Source organism: Penicillium oxalicum, chromosome II (assembly GCF_001723175.1).
Source record: "Penicillium oxalicum strain HP7-1 chromosome II, whole genome shotgun sequence".
Taxonomy (NCBI): Eukaryota; Fungi; Ascomycota; class Eurotiomycetes; order Eurotiales; family Aspergillaceae; genus Penicillium; species Penicillium oxalicum.
This window is the reverse complement of record NC_064651.1, coordinates 2,002,867-2,024,092: the sequence shown is the minus strand read 5'-3', so window position 1 is coordinate 2,024,092 and position 21,226 is coordinate 2,002,867. Positions and strand designations below refer to the sequence as shown.

Here is a 21,226-nt window from a genome sequence, read left to right as displayed (position 1 = left end):
AACCCGGGGACACTGTGGAAGCCCGGAAAAAGGCTAATTTTGAATTTTGCATCGAGTGTGGCCTGCTTCAGATTCCCCCCCCCCCCCCTCCATCCGTTCCACTTTCTCTCCCTCCGTCGCATATCCCTGCCATGAACAGGAGGCTGAGGGAGAGTCCCACTGAATCTGACGTAGGAAAAGAATGATGAATAATACGCAACACCGTCCATCGCTCTCAGGCTGCACGAATGAGAGAGCCCGTTGCGCAATTCGGGAACCTAATTGGGAGTCCCATGGAGACCTCATTATTAATAATCCTGCCACTCCAAGAGGAAATTCGATAGAATGTCTTCGGGTCCTTTCTAGAAGCTCTCCACTTTCACTGCTCGCGTGGCGGTCTCCCCCTTTGCCAAACGACGAGTGGATACACTGGATAGACCCAGGAAAGGGGGAGGGTCGGAGGAGACGATTCAGACGATTGAAAACGACCAGTACAAGGAGAGAAACACGACAAAAACAAAGGAAGAGAAAGAGGACACAAGCCAAGACGATGACTCGTCTCCATCAGTCCACGCTGACTTTCCATCATTGACATCTTGCATGACTGGACATGTAATGATTAGATCATCCTTATTTAGAATCGGTCGATTGTCGAGCTCGATGATAAGACGCGCCTCCGATGCCACGGAGCGACCAACGATGTTTGTCCGAAGGAGGATCAACCAGGTCCGACCACGGGAATCAATCTTCAAGAAACTTGAAGGTTGAGGCAGATACGAGCGAGGAATTTTTGTGATATCATTGGCATTGCTCTCATTCTTGATTGGGGTTCAAACCCATCCTCATGCAAAGTGTCCTCTCTATGGCCAATGATTCCATCTGCCAAACATCTGTCACAACTGGCATTGGTTGTGCGTCAGATACTCATCAAACCAACGTACACCAGCTGGGAGGTTTTTGGACAGACCTTCTATGGCCCCACGCACAATTCCACTCGGCTGCGGTTGGCCTATTTGATGCGGTGAGCGGAGATAAATTTTTCTGATTCGTCCTTTTTTCTGTTTCCTCCTAAAAGAAACAATATTACAGTAGCTCCTATCCTCGCGTTGAGTCGTAATTTTGATCATTTCCTTTTCAGCCGAGGGATCGACATTCTTGGGGCCCGTTTTTGTTGAGTAGAGACAATCGGAGAGCGAGAGTCTCATGCAAGAATCACACTCGACAGGTGATGATCCTTACAGCAAGGAGCTTCAAAGAACCTCCGGCCCGAGCGCCTGCATTCATGACTGATCTCCCGTGGGCAGTGGCATGTCAGCCTGTCAACACAAAGCATGCATGCCTGAAACGTATGGTGTATACTCTCGCCGTAGTTCTATACAGAAGCACGGAGCAAGCTGGTTGATTCCCATGGATCAGCCAACGAGGTCGGCCTCGGAGGCTTCGCAGGTCTCCGCGGCCACTTACCCGCAGACCAAAGAGCTCCTCCAACTTTCTCATCTTTGCTCTCCAAAGGGACCCCCCCAAAAAAGAGGACAAGCATAGAGCCCCAGCTATGATTCAACAAGGCTTAGCGACAGATGCTAAGGATGCCGATCACTCCGAAAAGGGGCTTGATTTCCCCAACCTGTTCAAGACATCACAGGGTTCTCCGATCACATGTAGGAAAAGGGCATTTTCTCGAAAGAATCACGCTTCTCGTGACCACGGAGGGGGGGAACAGATTGACAATCTTTATTCATATGGCTTCGTTACATGTATCTTCTGAGTCCAAATTTCATTTGTTAAAGATCAACCCTTGAGGCGACAGTAGGATGTTCACAAGGAACTGATCATCGCCCGGTAGACCTTCAGAAAGTGATGTGAACGTGGGCGGAGAGTGTCGAATGAAGTGGTGTGAGAATCACTCTGTCGATCGGGCCACTTTTTCCCCACGTCGAGCAGGCGGAAGGTGAAGCATATTGATCTTCACCAACTGCGATGATCGCTGATCAGGTCCAAGGCAGGTGGAGGGTATTCTCTGTGGCGTGTGGGCTCAGCTCACGATGCTTTTAGCTCGTTTCTGATCGGTTACTTCCAGCCCAGCTATGGTCTCGGACGGATGGAGGGGGGCTGATTGAACTTTTTCAAATTGCCCAGCAGGGATAGTATTAGATCGGGGTGGGAAGATTCAACCTCAACAGCAATATGCTACTATTTTGCTTCTTTTTCTTCTCCTCTTTTTTTTCAGAAAAGAATTCAATAAATAATCAGACACGATTGGACATTGATAATCAAAGACACAGCCGATCGTTATGTGCAATCTATATGATACGTCTCCCTTTGACAGTGTCGGCCTTGTTTCAGACAAAAAAGAACCCGAGGGATACTGTCTAACCGCGGGGATGAATGCTGAGTCCAAGATGATTCTTCTGCCTGAATGATCCTCGTTGCATGGGGGATAAGTGGGGGAATCTGCATGAAAGGGGGTTACTGACGTGCACAGTCTCAGGGGGAGGCGAAAAACAGCCGTCCCTTACCGTCCGCTAGAGAGGATGGGGAAATGACCGTTTCAGGGGGGAAAGAATTCCAGCCTTTTCATGGTGGCAACGGCAAAGAATGTGTGGATCTCTTGCGCAGAGCCACAACATTTTCCTCATGCATTATCGTGAGAGGGATATCCTTTTGTCAGAACACGAGTCCATAGGTGCTTATCGAAGGGCCCGATACCCGATACGTATATGGTGCGTGATGATCTATGTGACAACCAAAAAGGTTAGAGAGGCCAAGTACCCTTCAAGGTTCAGTGTGCAGGCTTGCAAGCCTGCACACTTCCTTTGGCCCCCCCCATTGACTGCATGTGGCGCCACACGGGCGGTGATCATTTGGCCTTGGAAACTGAAGAGTCGCCATAGATGGTCATCTCTACGCCACTTGAAGCTTTGTCATCCCTCGTCCGGTTACAACAATCGGTCGAGAGAATCCCCCCCATCCGTATTGTAGACATGAACATGGGTGTGCCTGATCTGAGGAAGCCCCCGCCCTCACCTTACCAGACCTAATGGAAGGTCTCTCCCTTGTCAATGCTAGATGAATATGAAAAGTACATGTACCAGTGCCTTCGACACCCAACTGAATAAAGCCATATCACGTTCACTACACCCTATTAGGCATTAGGTTTAAACTATTCATGCTACTGCCGGGCACAGCCGTCCTCTATGTTTACGATTCATCAACTCATCTGGAATATGTTTAGATTCCACCCATTAACAAACACAGCAAGTTTGACTCTGGTCTCATGGAATCCAGGAAAGTGCTTTTGACATGAGAAGCACCCCCTCAGTCCATTGTAGACCATTGCCTGACACCGATGACAAGATTTGGCTCTCTGCACATTCATGGTTCAGTAGATCTATTCCCATGATGGTGACAGTAATTTCAGTACTCGCGTCTACGAGGGTCCGTGTCTCTGGCTCCCGGACCTAGAGACAATTCTATATCTGTCCAACCCCCTGGTCATCCTTATCTTCAATTGTAGGTCATAGATGACGCCCAAAATATACAGACACTCCCATAAATGATGGGTGGATGGGACAAGCCCAGGGACCTTCCATACTATCTGTGTAGACCGCCCATGCTCGATCTATACGCCGAGGATGTTGGAACTCTTTCCTCTCTGCTTCCAGAAAAGATAGACATGCAGCATACAGCATGGCCATTGTACTGAATGTGTAGCCCACCACTGGATTCATGTCCCTCGTTTGCGGATCATATGATCAACATGGCAATAAAGAATATCGACATCCCTGCTCCCATCCATGCTCATCATGCACATCACTCGGCCGGGTTGCTGTTTCAGAAAGAAAACACCAAACCTACTTGATTACCCCAAATCAGGTATGGCAGAAGCCTTTCCATCAACCCTGAATCAGTTCTGATTAGTACATCGCTCGCACACGGATGCCTGGCCGTCGGAGTGGCGCTAATTACATGATCTCATCCCCGTTCCCGAACGGATTAGGGTGCCAACCTTAACAAAGAGGGTCCTCTCTTATTACCTCCTCCTAGCACCCGCTGCAAATACGTTCCTCCCGAGCATGATGATGCATGCATACTCGCAAGGATCATGTACTGCATGGGTGCATGTACGTCTGCACCTTCTTTGAGGCGGTCGGACCATTGCTCCGTCCCAGGTTGCAAGAGAGTTGAATGTGGAAAGATGAGCGCACGCTTTGTCGATTTGCAACATAAAACGCGCCTGTAGTAGTGTATCTCATTGCCAACTTCTTCACCCCGGCTACCTCCGGAAATTACAACTGGGCTCTATACCTCCCGATCCCCCGCGATCGCGCGCCTTGATTTGATGAACGGGCCAGGTTGCTTAGCGTGGAATGCATTGATCTAGCAACTTTCCAGGTTGATGCATTTGATAAGAGAAACATGTCATCGGTTTCGTCTCCATCAATCATAACACGTACTCGTTCAAAGTAAGCTAAGAAAAATAAAAACGGGCCTGATTTCGAGGCCGGCGCCACTAGGATCCTGATTCTTGCCTGGGTGCCTGCCGACGAAGCTTTTTTCGTGATGAATGGCGCATGATCACCAAAATTTACTAATCCTTGGAAGATGATGCCCTGAAAACCGCGAGCAGAGTTATCAACCATCCAATCCATATTTAGGCACCGAGACGTCAAAAACTCTTTCCATCCCTTTTCTGGGTCCCTGATGTACGGCCCATGTTATACGACCAGGGCTGCTCATCAAAGAAAATGACCTGAGGAGACGGGATTCTTTGATGAGCAAACACTAACCCAATACACATCTTGCATGTCCATTTCGACACTCGATAAATCCCAAAGACTAAGAATCTGGAGTTTCTCTGAAGTGATTGCTTTTCCGATTGTCAACTGCAGTCCTCTCGTTTTGAATTTCCAAATTGAGTCGATGGACCCGGTTGCTCCACCCGTGTGCCTGACTTGACCGCCCGTACCTTGCAGCCGGGTGAATTTTGCGGATCTAACGGATTGGAGGTTTTACCGTGTGACTCACGACCTCGCACGCTAATTGACTAGTCTCCCCTGTTAGTAGTCTAAAACTGGCCTACTACTAGGTGACACTGCAGTGACTACTGTATTTACGCAGGCTGTCATTTAGCGAGGAGCTAGTGGGGTCCGAGAAACACCCGTCTCGGGGGGATTGGGGGAGGGGCCAAATTAATCAAACAGCTACTGTAAAGGGGATATTCGAGGAATGGTACAGATCAGAAGGAAGCAGAGAGGAAAGAGGGGGGGAAAAAAACCAGAGTGGTTGAGAGCACACGATCAGATTGGAACGAGAACCTCTCCACAACTGTGAATCTCATGTAAAAGGCAGTGGACCTTTGCCCGCTACACAAGGTCAAAAAATCGAAAGAGACATAAGACTACCGTGTTGGGTGGGATTCAAAGAGCGTGTGGCTGTGTAAGACTCCACTCTTTCGGGGTGACAGTGCTGAAGACAGTCTCCTCTACGATGAAGACCTTCTCTGCAGATTGCCGTGCAAGGTAAATGTGGTCTTCACGCTACTGGCAGGGCAACCGAAGGCGTCCGAATAAGCAGGGTATAATAATTACAATGCAAACATGTACTGGACATACCCAGCTGATATCAGGTAATGATGACATGCGATTTTTTTTTTTTCAAACGTAGAGAGTATTCCTGCAAACTAGCACGTGTACCTATGTATCTGCTCCGGAATAGGAGAGTTGAAATGCATACATAAGTGTTAAGCCTCCGACTGCCTGGCTCCACCGGCTCTACAGTACTGTACTGTCGGTATGATGCTCTCTCCTGTAGCGTCTAAGCGATTGGTTGGCTCAACCAATACCCATCCAGCTTCCATCACGGGTTCCAAAAATGGTCACCACACCCTAGTCTGAAAACCGAATTTGGAAACCGTTGATGGCTTACGTCCAAATATTGGATGTGTTTCACACTCGGGATCCAAACCGACGACAGCGATTTGGCCCGTTTCAAAAATAATAATAACAAAACAAAATAAGCCCCCGCCAGCACGTGGCAAAAAAAAAGAAAAAGGGGTTCCTTGGTTGATTGAACGGTTCATCGGGCTGTTTCCATGGTTCGTAGGTTCCCTTCGCTTCCCTCGTCCTTGTGTTCTTCCAGTCAAGCGGAAATTGATCCATCGGGCACATGTCTGACACCTGGTTGACGGTTTGAACGTTGTTGCTTGAGGTGAGAGTGGCTTCGCATAACGACAAGACCCACCCTCATGTTCCAAAAATGTCCGGACTGCAAATGTGCATCAAGCCATCCGTTGCTCGTTGCGGATATGCGATGTTGGTGAGACAGGAAAAAAAAAATCTTGATGCGGCTCGCGAGCGCTAGGCTAAGGTGGGCATCTATTTTCGGGATCATATAGGGCTATAGAGAGAATAAGATCTGCTGCAGTTTGCCTGTATTTGACCAACTATTTAGGTGTTTCTCGTGTCTCCATACTTTCGAACCGCAGACGAATGAGAAGCTCGGGAGATCCTAAAACTACACAGCTGTGTACTCAATCCCTTAGTGTGACTGGGCATCATGACGAGCGAAGTGATTGTATGTCTACAGCAGAATACTGGTATGATGCCACTGGGGTGAATATCCTCGTCAACCCCCAATTCGAGGGTAATTAACCGACTTCATCAAGCGGTTTCAACCGTCAGTGGGAATGCCAAAATTGTCGGTCTCACATGCCACCCGACAGATACCGTGGAAGCCGCCTGTGTTGGTCAGATGACGGAGTGGAGCGCGTGTTTCATGTTTTGGGACCAATGGTCCACTGGGCGGTCTCTCAGCTCGGACTAGCATTCCTGGAAGCCTTCTGGAAAGCCACGGAATACGGAACGGCAGCATTCTGTAAGGCTACCCACGACGGGAGCCCCCAGCTTTGCTAATCTCGGCCGGATTCGACACAAGGTCCGTCTTACGCAAACTTCTTGACTGTCTCATTCGGGTGGGTAGCAGCCTCGCATATGTCATACATATGAATTTATTTGAATATAAACCAGGGAGAACTTGGCTCGCAACACGGAAGACATGGAACGGCGACGCCTGGTCGTAAATATTCCCCTCCCCTTTGAGCCTAGTCGTCGTGTGGGATCTCCCGTTCATTCCTAAGAATCTCATTTGTTACACATACTGAAATTCATTCGTCGCGCACAAAACCTACATTTCTTGGGAGATCAAGCTACTGTACCGCCAATGAGCTTGAACGTGGACAGGAATTGCCGCCATGTGCGTAACAGCCAAGGATCCCTCTGCACTAATTGCCCGGACATCCGTCATCGCGCGAGGCCTCTTCAAAAGAGGTTGCGCAGCAATCGGCACGGCGCCCCAAAGTGGATGACAATCAGGCGAAATGCTGTCGGCATTTTTGGTGTTGACCAATCGGTACGTGAAGGTCGATGGGAGCGCTGACAATGCCGAACCTCGCTGCGGGCGCTCCTGTGTCCAGTTATAAGGCGTCATTCAGGCATCCTCCGGTAGGGCTGAGTTTCTGGGGGCCTTAAGTAACCCGACAGCTGGACACATCCGCTTCACTTACAGGCATGCACAGGGTCTCATTCGACTTGACTCCACAATACCAAGTAGCAATATATGAGGGCGCCAGAACACCCAAGGCCTTGAACGCCCAAATTGGCAAAAACGCTTGAGCCTGACTTTGTGTCCAAAAGCAGGAGGAAGAGACAAGATTGGTTGTTACAGACTCAGAGTCATGATGGGCGGCCAGTTTGCCTTTTGCACTCCCCCTGATCGATCATGAGGACGTCACTTCAATCCTCCTCCAGGCCGGTCTGAGCCTGACTGGAGATCCATTCTTCCATCAGTGGCTGTTTCATTGGCGTCGATGCTGTGCGATTCGGTATACGTTCACCTTTCCGAGTGACGAGCAGACATAGGACCCATCCCGTGATATTGAAGCTTTCGTATTGAGTGTTAAAGCGCATCTTCTTTTCATCCTTTGTCGTTTCATCTTCCACGGAAACATCTCTTTGACTCCTTGAACTGGCGGCGGGATCATGGATTGTCCCATCTCCAGTCGCTTCAGGGATATTCCTCAGATCAATCTCGGCTTCACTCTCGTCACTGTCAACAATGACTGGTGCCTCGGCAGATGTATCAGGATCAGTGACATCGCCCATTGTTTCGTCTGCAGGCTCAGCCTTCACGCTCCTGGCGTTCTCGCCGCGAGATGTATGAAATATCTTGTTCCGGGTCAGGAGGGCGTGCCGAGTTCGGGACTCGCGAAGAAAGATGGCTACCTCGAATTCATCTGCAGAGTCAGATGTTGACGTCAGCCCCCTAGTAGCAAGTTGATATCCCACAAGCAACGCTAAATTACCTTGAGTAATGACATCTTTCACAGGCTTGCTTTTTTTTCGAGCCCACAGCCGTCGATTCTCTTCTCTAAGCTTAGGCAGGACTAGTGGGCGAATTGCCTCGAAGATCCGATAGAGGACTGGATCACGTGGATTCAAGAGCCATCGTGAGTCGGACGGATTGTCCAGGTAGATTCGGCATTCTAACACAGAATGCTTGCTGATACGCAAGTACCGGCGAATTGGAGCCATGCTGCCGACAACAGTATGGTTGTAGTGAGGCTGCACTTGGTTCCAAAGCAGAACCCGAGGATAGAAGTCTTTCAGGAAGAAGCTGTAAGCTCATCGCGTGACAAGGCAAGGTTGTACCTGGAGATCTCCCCGCCCTGGCAGATTGCACCTCATTGATTGGCAGAATGTCCTGCCGCCGTCGTCACCGCCCCTCACACTGGAATGACCATAGATGATCATCCCAATATTGTCTCGAACGTGGTGCTGTCAGCTGAGTCTCCATTCTTGAGGCATACTGTATTTGATGAAGCATACTCTTCAATGCCTCCATGAGCTGAGCATCTCGGCTAAAATGCGTACCCGACTCCATTTTGCGTGATCAGGTATCGACCGGTGGAGTCCGGAAGAGACTTGTCCACAAGGTCCTCAACCACTCCACAGAACGGAGCAGGGCACAGGTACTGGCTACATGAAATCGCTATGATTTACCACTAGACTAAAAGGTACCAAGTACTTAGAATGCAGAGTTCTTCGTTTTGACGTCTTCGAGGCCAACAAGGTCCCCATGGGACCCCCGCCGCTAGTAGGTGCGGCGACGAATTCCGCAAGCTTTGAAGAGCGACAGTTCACGATTCCAACTTCATTCATTCATTACAAACTCCAAGTGTCGAGAAGAAGAATTTTTATCTTGGCGATTCCTTCGAATCTCAAAAGAACACTTTATCAATTGTGAACCATCGTTTCTCAATTCACACGTTCCGTTTATCGACGCATTCGGCCAAAAAAAAGTCAGCCCACCTTGGTCACTCCAGCTTCTGCAGCCATTGCCCCGGGCGGGCGTTTACACAGACCGGTTTATTTAAAGGTTGCATTGCTTACAACTGAGCGAGCAATCAATCGCAACCACTGCTAAGAAGCAGGTTTCGATAGCGGTGTCGCGCTGCAGCGACGGTCCATCTCAATCTGGACAGGCGTTTCTTCCTGTCCCGCTATCAGCCATTAGGCTACTGAGTCAACACACATACACAAATCGAGGCGGAATTTCACAGTTCTGAAATCACACACTTTTGACAGCTTGTGAAGTAACTCTGAAGGCCAGAAACCTGTAGTGATTGTGCTACTCTTTTCTCTCACCTTCCTCCTCTGCCTTCCTCACCGGCCGCCTCTCACTTAGACGACTTGACTCCATCTTCACGCCAGTCAACCGAGAATCTACCTCTGAGCTCGCCTTCCACTCTGCTTTCTCTTGTCCAATCTTCCAGTCGGCTCTCTGCCTATTTCTGAATCTTTGTTCAACATGGAAAGCTCAACTCTTCATGCGCTTGTCGAGCGCGCTGTCGATTCATGTGATTCAGGAAATGAATTCGATGGCCGTCTCGGCTTGCGTATCTCTTCAATCTTTGTGATCATGATTGGATCTACCTTTGGTGCCCTTTTCCCAGTCTTTGCTCGACGGTTTGTTGGGAGTGGAGGGCTTCCAGGTTGGGCTTTCTTCTTTGCTAAATATTTCGGGTCTGGTGTCATTGTCGCCACTGCCTTCATTCACCTACTTGCCCCCGCAGAGGAGGCCCTGACCAACCCATGCTTGACCGGTCCGATAACTGACTACAGCTGGGTGGAAGGGATCGTGTTGATGACGATCATTGTGCTGTTTTTTGTCGAGCTCATGGTCATGCGATACTCTCATTTTGGCTCCGGTCATGGGCACTCCCACGACGAAGAAGCGCATTCCCACGCACATATCGGCACTGCGGAGCCCATGGCTGAGGAGCTCACTCCGGTCAAGACACACCACATCCCCGGTGAAGATCATCTAGGCCACTCCCGCGAACACCATGATGCCGAGGAATCTGAAGAGAAACACGCCACTTTGAGTGAGGACTACGCAGCGCAATTGACCTCCATCTTCATTTTGGAATTCGGTATCATCTTCCATTCCATCTTCATCGGTCTTACACTGGCGGTTTCTGGCGAGGAGTTCACAACTCTCTACATTGTGCTGGTCTTCCATCAGACCTTTGAAGGTCTTGGTCTTGGTTCCCGTCTCGCTCTTATCCCATGGCCCAAGGCCAAACGTCTCACCCCCTACTTTTTAGGGATGGCTTTTGGTATTTCCACCCCCATTGCCATTGCGATTGGATTGGGAGTTCGAAACAGCTACCCGCCTACGGGGAAAACCACTCTGATCGTCAATGGTGTGTTTGATTCAATTTCCGCGGGTATTTTGATCTACACTGCCCTTGTTGAGCTGATGGCGCACGAATTTATGTTCAGTAACGCCATGCGGAAGGCCCCTATTCGAGAGGTGCTCGCTGCCTTCACCTTGCTCTGCATGGGAGCTGCCCTCATGGCCTTGCTGGGCAAGTGGGCCTAAGTAATGATCGCGAATTGTTCTTCCCCTTCTCTTTACATCCACCGCTTCGCCATTTGCTACGACCCGTGGCTCGTCGCATCATGATTTCTCTTTTCGCTTGTATGTTTTTATTCCTTCATTGGCGTTGGTACCCAAAAAGAAAAGCTGAGATGTATGCCTTCTTCTGGCTTGGAGGTCATCATCCCGCTTGTCATCTGTACATATGGACATTTGATACCCGCGGCTCGATTGAACGGGGCAGGGCAGGGTCGCATGGGAGGCTTTGCGACGCTACTGCTGCTTCCGATCCCGCACCTTACGTGGCTCCTGGAGTAAACTCCGAGGCATTGAAATTTCAATGAAAAATGGCTGGACCCATTAACTGTCAGAACATTACTCTCTCTCTCTCTCCCCCCCCCCCCCCCCCCTCTCCTTCTCCCTTTTTCTCCTAGGTCAACGTAAATGTAGGTTTGTTGGGACTCCGGAATAATTCTGCAGGTTGGATATTCTCTCTCTCTCACTCACTCACACACACACACACACACACACACAATGGTGGCCTAGAGGTCCACAACTCTGGATTTGCGCCCGTCACAGTCGAGTATATGGCCGCTGTTCTCACGTGCTCACGTGCCTCAAAGCCTCCACAAGATCGTTTCCGCATCTGGTCTAGCTTCGATCCTGCCCTTGGAGTCCATCGCCGATGAGGTATCCACGACAAACCAATGCCAGCAGCTTTGACAAGCATGTGGGAATCCTTCGAGTCAGGATCGGGAATACATGCCCGTGTAAGAACCTGTGGTCTTGTGAAAAGAAGCTTCGGCCCAAGACTCGACTGGGCAGAAACCAGAAACCAGAAACGCGGGAAACAAAAGCCCCAGTTCTGGTGGCGGACGCTATGGACGACGCTTGACTGTTTTCTGTCCACACCGTTGTGTATAGGGCTGGTCTGTTGGCTTGAGAGAGGGCGCCCCGTGCGCTCATGTGCCTGCGTTCTAATTTAGCAATGTAACATAAGTTCATCATGTCGCACCCGCTTCTGTTTCTTTCGCTCCCTCTTACTTTCTTGGACAATTCGACGCTTGACGCTTGGTGTCACGCAAGGAGAGATCAACATTCACCATGACCACCGTTGGTGCATCTGCCGCCGAGGATAAGACCGACCTCACCACGGCCGAGGTTCAGGACAGTATCGACCTGGGAGATGACCCCTCACGCGGGGTCACGCAGAAGAAGCAGAGTCTGTCCGACTTGTTTACGATTGTAAGTGCCCATCTGATTGCCTGGGATCAACCATTTTTTTTGGTTGCGTGCTCACCCCTGCTAATCAACGGCTCTGTTGAGCGAGAGAAAGTCAATAGTTTGCCAGTGGTTTTGCCTTGATTAGCGATGGATACCAAAATAACCTAATGTGCCTATCTTGTCCTCCGCTCTGGGGACCGTTCTCGAATCCTCACTGACGTATGATCTGTTCGCAGGACCATGACCAATGTCCTCCTCAAAAAGGAATATCCAAATGAATACACGTCCACTGTCAGCACTCGAGTCTCGAATGCATTGCTCGTTGGTGAAATTATTGGCCAGGTAGTAGTTGGGTAAGTCGAATCAAACGTGTCACTGGGGGGATAAAAAGGCCTTTTATATACATGCTCACGATGAACACGTCTACGCAGTCTGACTTGCGACTACCTGGGTCGAAAGATGGCTATCATCTTCACCACGCTGATGATTGTCGTTGGTGGAATCTTGGCCACTGCTTCGCATGGTGTGACTATCGACGGCATGTTTTGGATGATGACTGTAGCTCGTGGAATTGTAGGCTTCGGTAAGTTGGTCCCCCCGTCTTAATATGTTACTTGAAGATAGTGGAGCTACTCATTCTGTCTCTAAACAGGCGCTGGCGGCGAGTATCCTGCGTCCTCTACGTCCGCCTCTGAGTCCGCCAACGATTTGACACCGAAGCATCGCGGGCCCGCTTTCATCATGGTGACCAATTTCCCTTTGTCTTTCGGAGGACCCTTTGCAGTGTCGATCTTCTTGATCGTCCTGATGGCCTGTCAACAGTCGCACTACAGTACGGTGTGGCGGGTTTGCTTCGGCATCGGTTGCATCTGGCCACTCTCTGTGTTCTACTTTCGGATCCGAATGCTCAACTCTGCCCTCTATCGGCGCGGTGCGATCAAGAAGCATGTTCCATACAAGCTTGTCCTCCGATATTACTGGAAGAACCTGATCGGGACCTGTGGTGCTTGGTTTCTCTACGGTGCTGTCATTCCTCCCTCGATGGACTGCGTCGTCCCAGCTCTGGCTGAAAATGCTGATGACCCCCTCTCCCAGATTTTGTCACGTTTCCAAATGGTGTCTTCTCCGGCACTATCATTTCGAATGTGGTGGGCACGGGCTCCATTCGCCAGACAGCCGAGTGGCAGCTGCTCCTAGGAGCCATCGCCCTGCCAGGAGTCTTTCTCGGCGCTCTCCTCTGCGACCGTGTAGGGCGGAAGAATATCATGATGATTGGCTTTAGCGGCTACCTGATCTTTGGTCTCATCATTGGATGTGCCTTTGATAAGATCACCAAGATCATACCTCTCTTTGTGGTCTTCTACGGTCTCATGCAAAGCTCGGGCAACTTTGGTCCCGGCAACATGCTGGGCCTTTTGTCGTCGGAGTCCTATGCCACTGGTGTGCGTGGAACCTGCTACGGTCTCTCGGCTGCGATTGGCAAGACCGGCGCGGCCATCGGGACGCAGGCGTTCCAGCCCATCTCCACTCACCTGGGAAAGAAATGGACTTTTATTATTGCCGCTGTCTGTGGCGTGGTTGGGGTTCTGGTGACCTGGTTCTTCGTGCCCGATCTCTCAGGGGAAGACCTGCGTATGCGAGACGAGAAGTTTCGCGCGTACCTGGTGGCGAATGGGTGGCAGGGAGCTATGGGAGAGGATGATCTCGAGGGCGATGCGAATGAGGGCATTCCCACGGCGGCGATGACTGAGGCTACTGCTGAAAAGACGTTTTGAGAAGTCCTTTCTTTTTGCCTGATTTGTGAATTGGACTTGGAGTACATAGTTTGCTTGTACCTAGACCTTGTTTGGCATCTTGAATCTTTTTTCTTTTCGGTGGTGACGATTTGCTGGTGAGACAATCTGGTTTGGTCTACTATCTGCGTGATGCCCACGACGGGTCATCAAGTGACTTTTGTGACGCTTCAGACATAGTGATAAAAAAGAATACACTCCTATCATCGCCTTGACTCGATTATCTTTGAACATCAACCCAAGTCGACAACACGGCACGAGAATTCCTCCAATTCTGCACTTTGAAACAATCCTCAAGTCCTGCAGAATGCCAAAAGTGACGACTTTCCCCCCCCACGCTCATGCGGGCGGCCCCCAAGCGTCTCCGCATTCGTCGCAACTCCACGTTGTTCTTTTCTTCCCCTCTTTTGCTTCTTTCTCTTGTCCTCCTTTTATCAACCTGGTCTTGAAACTCATTCGACAAACACCTTTTGTCTATCCTGACCTCTTTCTTTCTTGTTGGTTGAACCATTCTTCATCCTCAATCGCCCTATTCCACCCCAACTCCCCCCTAAAACCGCCCACCACAATGCGTCTCACTACGCTCTTCTTGTCCCTCGCCTCTCTGGCCTGCGCCGCCGAGCTCGGCATCGAAACCACTCACAAGGTGGAGTGTGAGCGCAAGACCCAAAACGGTGACAATGTCCAGATGCATTACCGGGGTACTCTGCAGGCAGATGGCAAGGAGTTTGATTCGAGCTTCAAGCGCAATGCTCCATTGGAGTTCAAGTTGGGAACTGGCCGTGTGATTAAGGGGTACGTTTGGACATTTGCCTTGTCCTTTTTCTTTTTCTTTTTTCTTCTTGCTCCTTCTTTTTTCGCCAATTTTGAGGGACTGTAGTGTGTTGTCTGTATACGTGGCAGAGAGGGAGAGATTGCCTTCACTTCAAGGCAACTCATTCTTCCCTTCTGTTCTCAATGATCGAACAAAATGCGGCGACTACCTCGTGGTTCACTTGCTGGTGTTGGTGCTAGTACCGGTGCTTGTTTTTGTTTTTGTGATTTTGATCCAGTTTTGAAAGCCCCTTGCTAAAGACCTTTCGAGTATAGATGGGACCAGGGTCTTCTCGACATGTGTATCGGCGAGAAGCGCACATTGACTATTCCCCCCGAGTTTGGCTACGGTGACCGCGGCATTGGCCCTATTCCCGGTGGCGCCACTCTTGTCTTTGAGACCGAATTGGTCGGCATTGAGGGTGTCGAGAAGGACGAATTATAGATGGGGAAGCTCTGTCGGTTGACCCTGTCCCCCTTTTTTTGTCGACTGAATCGCTCGATGTGGAAGATCCAGTGATATTTGTGCTTCGGGACAGGGTACCGCTTGCATTTTGCAGCGAGATCTGGGCCGTTTCGATGAAGATTGTTTGTTTTCTTTTTTCTTATTGGACCTGAAAGTGATACCATGACCCTCGTCGTCATCTTGAACGAGGTTGACTTGAATTGTTGCACATGGCGGAAATGGATTACAAGGCTGCAAATGCCGAGTATGTAGGCTCTCAAGGGGGTATCCGTTGTCCGGTATATACATGTAGAAATTATGATAGTGTGCAGTGCAGTCCGCGCGAGTCGTTCCCAGTGTAGCCTCCCGTGGAGGGAAGCAAGACGAGTCGAATTCAGGGCGAATCAGTCATGGCCATGAAGATTTCCATGAAAGCGGCATGTATTGGGATCGAAATCGGATTCGACTTCAATGCCACACGTCCCCCCGCCAAAAAGAAAAAGAAAAAAAAAAAACAAGAAAAGGAAGAAATTGGGCGAGCAAGCAATGGAAACGGAGATCAATCCATCGCATCGAGCACATTCTCCGCCTGGGGATCATGTTCCGAAACCAAAATACCCACCAAGCACTCCCCCAGAATCCCCTCCCAGTTCACCCATGGATGAATCTCCGCAAACAACTGCGCAGAGTCCTTGCCCGCGCCGCGAAGCAACTCTCCCTTACCCCCCGGGTGATAAGGGGCATACGGCGAGATGTTGTACACCTTGCCCTGGTATGAAGTCCACGCGTCACGACCCTTGCGCCCGTTCTGCATCTTCAACAGACTCGGCGTCACGCGTACAAGGCCTGGAGGCAGCCCTGCACCCCGGAGCCCATTGTTGGGGTTGCTGGTGCGAGCTGCCCAGTCGAGTGGCGAGTAGCCCGGTTCAAGAATGACCTTGCGGGAAGCTTGTTTCTTCACGGTCGTGGGGGCGAGGGTGCTGCTGCTGAGGCCGCTGGAGGTGACGGGTGCTCGGAGGCTTGCTGCGGCGGAGGGAGGGGTGCGGAGGGAGCTAGCACCTGATCGAGGAGGCTGAAGAGTTGGAGGTGCTCGGTTTGGCAGTGGAGTTTGGCGCGGTCGAGGGATTGGAGGAGGAGGCATGGAAGGAAGGCTGTTGGGTGTAGCGATCCGAAAGGTTGAGGGCTCGGGTACCGGTAGAGGCCCCCTCGCGGTGCTCTGGGACGTTGCATTGCTCGCGCCGGATGAGAGTGATGTTGTTGTAGGAGCTTGTGGGTGAGCTTGGTCTTTGGCTTCTATCTCGGTGCGTGCAACGTTGTCGTTCTCGGTTGAGGCATCATCATTCAGACTCAGGGTCGGTACGGCAAGAACCGGTGGCGGCGCATTGGATGCTGATGCCTTGGGTGTGCTCTGAGCGCTCTCTAGATCTGTTTCTTCGGCCGGGCCATTCGGCGAGCCCACTGCATGCTCTCTTGAACCCTCCGCAGGGTGTGCGTCAGAGGAAGGCAGAGGCGATTCGGATTTGAAATCCGGCGGAGTGGGGGAGGTTGAGTCCGAGAGCGTGAGGTCACTGCCGGGTTGCGAGCGCGAGAAAAAGTATCCAGCAAGATTTCCCACACCGGGCCACCCCATTCTCTTATTTGGGGGGGTTTTTTCTGTTCTGGGGACGCTGGGTCCACAAGTGATGCTGCAGCAGAAATAATGTGGTGTGCTTGACCAGCATCGATTGGGATGAAATCGCCCTCCAGATCTATCCGAGGCATTGGTGGTCCGTGCGAGGAACCGATCATCGGAGCCCCACCGTCCCTGGAAAGTCCTGTCGGATGGAGAACAAAGTACAGAGGACGCGCCAAGTATATAGACTTAGATACATATACTGATCTGCCGAAGAACACCGGACATATCAGATGAATGAGAGGACAAGTACTGCGAGGCGATTCGCAGGACGGTAGATTTTCAAAGCTCCAAAATGACTCCATTGGAGGCGAGGGCGTACGAATGCAAATGGCCCGAGGACGATCGTTCAGTTGAGGTTATTATTGAGCGCCGGTACTGACTGCGCTCATTCGCACGGAGCATGCTTTTGGCTGTCAATTTCTTCTCAGGGGGTTCTGATCCATGATAAGCGACTTTGGCAAGTGCCTGGTGAATCCTTCACGAGTCGACAACAGACCAACAGTGGCCGTCGGGCTTGAGTTCCGGGAGTCAGTGGTCACTAAAGCACAAAATCGGCCTGCTGACAGTCTCAGGATGGTCCTCACCCGTAAACTCCTCGATAGAAGAGCCACATCACGCCACACTCATGTCTACTTCCGATGCTATTCGTTTGTTTGACGTTGGAGCAAGTCAAGTAGCAAATCCCTCCTAGATTTCTGGTGCCCGTTGTCCGATTGTAACTGAGAGTGGAAGTATAGGCCCAGGGAAGCAGAAGATTCCAGGAGGATCGATACACGACCATTGTGCCTGAACACTTTCCCGCCAGTACAAATGAAAATCTCGCCTTTTTCGCAGTTTATGATGGCCAGTGAGTGGGAAAAAAAGGGCAGCCCCGTTGGCTCAACCGAAGGTGGGCTGGTGAGCGAGGACTGACATCTCCGCCAGCGGATCTGGCGAAGTTGCAGACCATGCCAGCAAGAATTTACACAACCTCCTTGCTCAGCGATCCGAGCTGCCACGGGGGGAGTATGCGATTGCCATCAAGGCCGCCTTGGCTGACGAGGATGCATTGCTGCTGGAGAAATTCAAATTCGAGTCCGTCGAGCCCGCCGTGTCGGGATCGACCGTTGCCCTGTGCCTGATCAACCTGACAGAGGGAGAACTAGTGGTCTCCAATCTCGGGGATTCGCATGTCATTATGGCGGAACGGGATTCGACAACTGGGGCTCCATTTCATATTGTATGGTTGTCCCACGGAGAGGGCCCGACACGGACGCGCCGGCAATGCTGACCCCACTCCCGACAGCGTCGACTGACCGAAGCACACAAACCAGATACCCCGACGGAAAGCGCCCGGATCAAAGAGGCAGGAGGCATTGTCGAAAGACGAAATGGGGTCTCTCGGCTTGGTAAGTCGCAGCTATGGACCCTGAACGGCGCGGGGACCGGACCTTGGGACGGCGGTGACGGATATGGGGGGGCTCGAGGGGCATCCTGGAGAGTGGGCGGAGACGCTAGAGAGCGGGCCCTCCCAGGCCGTCAACGCGAGTCATTTCGATGGTCGTCCTGCAGACGACGAAACTATACTCACCTAGGTAATTCGATGTGGCCAGGATCCTTGAACATGTCCCGTGCACTGGGAGATTTGCAATACAAAAACCCGGTCAACACGGTCGGGGAGGAATACACAACAACTCCAGTCCGACGCGCCTCGTCGTCATCCACGTCTATGCGAGGGAACTTGGTGTCCAACGAACCCTATACATCACGACGGATCTTGCACGCTCATCACCGATACCTGCTCGTTATCGTATCGGATGGAGTCTCTGATTACATCGATGATACGGTGCTGATCCAGTATGTGATGGAGCTGTCACTGCAAGGAATGCGGGCCACCGACATTGCGCACGAAGTGGTCCATCGTATGGCTGGTCGACCAAGGAGCGATAATGCTTCGTGTGTGATTGTGATGCTGAACGGGCAACAGTCGTAAAAAAAAAAATCTTTTTTTTTGGTTACTCTGGGAGGGGGAGTAGGTTCCTCACAGCAGAGAGTGTGGTTGTCTGCCACGAGATGCACGAGGTCGTTGCGAGGCGAGCGGTGGGGAGCTTGAGCGAGCCAAACAAGGCTCTCCCCGTCCATGGGCGGTGACGGAGAAAAGGCTCGGAACAATCAATCGTTGCATGTGCAAGACCCAAAACAGAAAAAGGACAGGCATAGAGTCGAGCGCCCAAAGGAGCCACTGCTGCATCAAATTCACTCGGCACGATCCAGATCCGTTCCGAGCATGTACCCCCTCCATCAGACCTGTAGCGATGCAGACTCGTTCTCTTATCCCTGATGCGCTTAAATGCCGGCCATTCGACGGAACACGGTACTTTTTTATCTTTTCCTACAGCGGCGATGCAGTAACATCGTGTGTTGCCCCGACGAATAGCTGTGGTAGATCCTCATCGATCTCTGGAAACCCGAGAAGGGTGCCCGTAGTTCTCATTAGCTTGGTGAAGCTCTAAGAAAGACGCGGGTCATCCTGTGAACTCGGGTGCTCCTAGACCCATTCCGACAAATCGTTTGTAAACTTGACCGTCCGGGGGGGGGGGGGATCGGTGGATGTTGCACCTTTTTGTAGTCTTTGAGGGTTATCATCTGCCGTTGGGAGGTTGGGAGCCATGTTGACCCTCCGACACTGCACCGTCGCACCGTCGTATGTCATTGTTTCCCGCCTGAAAGCTATGGAAGATTGCAGATCCTTTGGCCTGGGTTTATTTTAGGCAACTGGACCAGCATCGATGGCCTGGTTCCACTAGGACGGGGAGGGCAGCTCGTCGCGTTGACCCGAAGGAGAAGGTGACTGCGGGATGGAAAGATTTCCTGTGAGAGGGGGGGCTTCGCTGCCAAGCCATCACGAGTCGGTGCTCAGCATTCGCGTCTCAGGTTGGCTTCGGAAGAGTTTCTAGAACTTCTGTGGATGGAAACTGCCGGGCCCCAAATCTTGCGTGGAAAAGGCCCACAAGTGTGGACGATTAGAGGTGGAGTTGATCATGTCTGACGACAAATGACCTGACCCAGGGATATTGGGTACAATGGATAGGTATTCGTAGGCACTCTAGCAGTGTGAGGATACCTACTGTGCTTGTGAACCTTAGGTATGACCATGATAAGGATGGGTCACCTCGACACTTTCAGAACCAACGTTCAGATATTGCTTCAGCTCATATATGTTTCTAAATCCCCTTCCCTATTCTCTTCGTCTCTCCATCCTCTTTTGCCTTTTTCTAGCTTAACTTCAGGAATTCAAATTGTGGTGTAAGCAGTCTCGATCAGGTTGGGAGACAACTGAATGAATACGGCAGGCCGCACCGACGTCCTCGGCGATAGGGTTGATTCCTTTTTGATCGACACAATCTGGCAGCAGACCTTTCAGACATGTGGGCTGAGCATACCGCAGGATCGCGGTTCTTGGCAGCTTCATCGAAATTCTCGCGTGTTCCTCATCAAGACGGGCTCGTCGCCGATAGTCAGAAATGGGATATGTGGAAGCACCAGAAGGTGGCAGGGTGTATGCGGTATAATCACTACCATGGAGATGTGTGTATTCCTCAGCTGTGATTGGCGTTTTTGGTTGTTGTTGTTGTCGTCGCACTCGACTGTAGATGGTGATATGATGTGTAGATGAAGGGTGTACCGCACTTATGTAGGTTCGGGACTACTTGCGTCGCACCATATCCATGTCCTCTCGTAGTTGGGACTGTTGGTAGGACGGTGGGTAAGGGCCCAAAGAGCCAGATCAGAAAAGAAAAGAAAAAAAAAAGTGAAGAAAACAAGGGTTTACCGATCCCGCTCCAGCCCACCATCGGAGTGGAACCAATCAAGATTGTTGAAACTCCTCCAGATCCGATGATTACCCAATCGTCCCTTGAGCCCAACGGCCTGCCTTTCATGGAAAGCTCCGGTGGCGTGGCGTTTCATATGCTAACCTTGAATCCTTCGCTTGTCCCTCCATCGAATCCCAAGCATCGGAGCTGTGTCGTTGACGTTCGGTTACTCACGAGCCCATGGGCTGCTCCCGTCTGCCACCACGCTTCGGCTTCTCCGTCACTCGTACACCCGGGAGAAGATACTTCCTTGACGGATTAATAGCTTGACGGATTGACTTGAGCGACAGATTTGACCAGCTAGGGTGCCATCTATGAAAGGGGTTCATCCCCAAGACCTGTCTGGCTCGTGTGTCAATAGTAGAGGGGCCAGAGATGCTGCAGCCTCTTGAGTCTGATCATGCACTGACGCTCGTTTCTCGTAAATCCTGCGTTGGCACCAGGCTCGTGGCCCTCTTCCAATTGCAGGTTCACCGACCAGATGGCACGGGTGCTGTTGTGTTCC

General features: G+C 51.1%; 7 protein-coding genes across 7 annotated transcripts; 5 read left to right on the top strand and 2 right to left on the bottom strand.

Annotated features, from left to right (window-relative positions):
• Positions 1-848: 848 nt before the first annotated feature.
• Positions 849-1,004, top strand: POX_b02597 (uncharacterized protein; the record flags this gene model as incomplete). Its single annotated transcript, XM_050111510.1, has 1 exon — positions 849-1,004. The coding sequence occupies one exon, from the start codon at positions 849-851 to the stop codon at positions 1,002-1,004; it is 156 nt and encodes a 51-aa protein (XP_049971856.1).
• A 6,765-nt stretch (positions 1,005-7,769) lies between these two features.
• Positions 7,770-8,567, bottom strand: POX_b02596 (uncharacterized protein; the record flags this gene model as incomplete). The annotated part of the gene is made up of 1 exon (XM_050111509.1): positions 7,770-8,567. One exon carries the CDS (start codon positions 8,565-8,567, stop codon positions 7,770-7,772), a length of 798 nt encoding a protein of 265 aa, XP_049971855.1.
• A 1,276-nt stretch (positions 8,568-9,843) lies between these two features.
• POX_b02595 (Zinc-regulated transporter 1) lies at positions 9,844-10,920 on the top strand (the record flags this gene model as incomplete). Its single annotated transcript, XM_050111508.1, has 1 exon — positions 9,844-10,920. One exon carries the CDS (start codon positions 9,844-9,846, stop codon positions 10,918-10,920), a length of 1,077 nt encoding a protein of 358 aa, XP_049971854.1.
• Positions 10,921-12,021: 1,101 nt separating this feature from the next.
• On the top strand, positions 12,022-13,916 carry POX_b02594 (Glycerophosphoinositol permease 1; the record flags this gene model as incomplete). The annotated part of the gene is made up of 6 exons (XM_050111507.1): positions 12,022-12,162; positions 12,261-12,310; positions 12,378-12,494; positions 12,573-12,724; positions 12,794-13,162; positions 13,237-13,916. 6 exons carry the CDS (start codon positions 12,022-12,024, stop codon positions 13,914-13,916), a joined length of 1,509 nt encoding a protein of 502 aa, XP_049971853.1.
• Positions 13,917-14,502: 586 nt separating this feature from the next.
• POX_b02593 (FK506-binding protein 2) lies at positions 14,503-15,192 on the top strand (the record flags this gene model as incomplete). Its single annotated transcript, XM_050111506.1, has 2 exons — positions 14,503-14,729; positions 15,024-15,192. The coding sequence occupies 2 exons, from the start codon at positions 14,503-14,505 to the stop codon at positions 15,190-15,192; spliced, it is 396 nt and encodes a 131-aa protein (XP_049971852.1).
• A 559-nt stretch (positions 15,193-15,751) lies between these two features.
• On the bottom strand, positions 15,752-16,822 carry POX_b02592 (uncharacterized protein; the record flags this gene model as incomplete). The annotated part of the gene is made up of 1 exon (XM_050111505.1): positions 15,752-16,822. The coding sequence occupies one exon, from the start codon at positions 16,820-16,822 to the stop codon at positions 15,752-15,754; it is 1,071 nt and encodes a 356-aa protein (XP_049971851.1).
• Positions 16,823-17,492: 670 nt separating this feature from the next.
• Positions 17,493-18,839, top strand: POX_b02591 (uncharacterized protein; the record flags this gene model as incomplete). The annotated part of the gene is made up of 4 exons (XM_050111504.1): positions 17,493-17,540; positions 17,605-17,714; positions 17,792-18,086; positions 18,153-18,839. 4 exons carry the CDS (start codon positions 17,493-17,495, stop codon positions 18,837-18,839), a joined length of 1,140 nt encoding a protein of 379 aa, XP_049971850.1.
• Between the last annotated feature and the right edge of the window lie 2,387 nt (positions 18,840-21,226).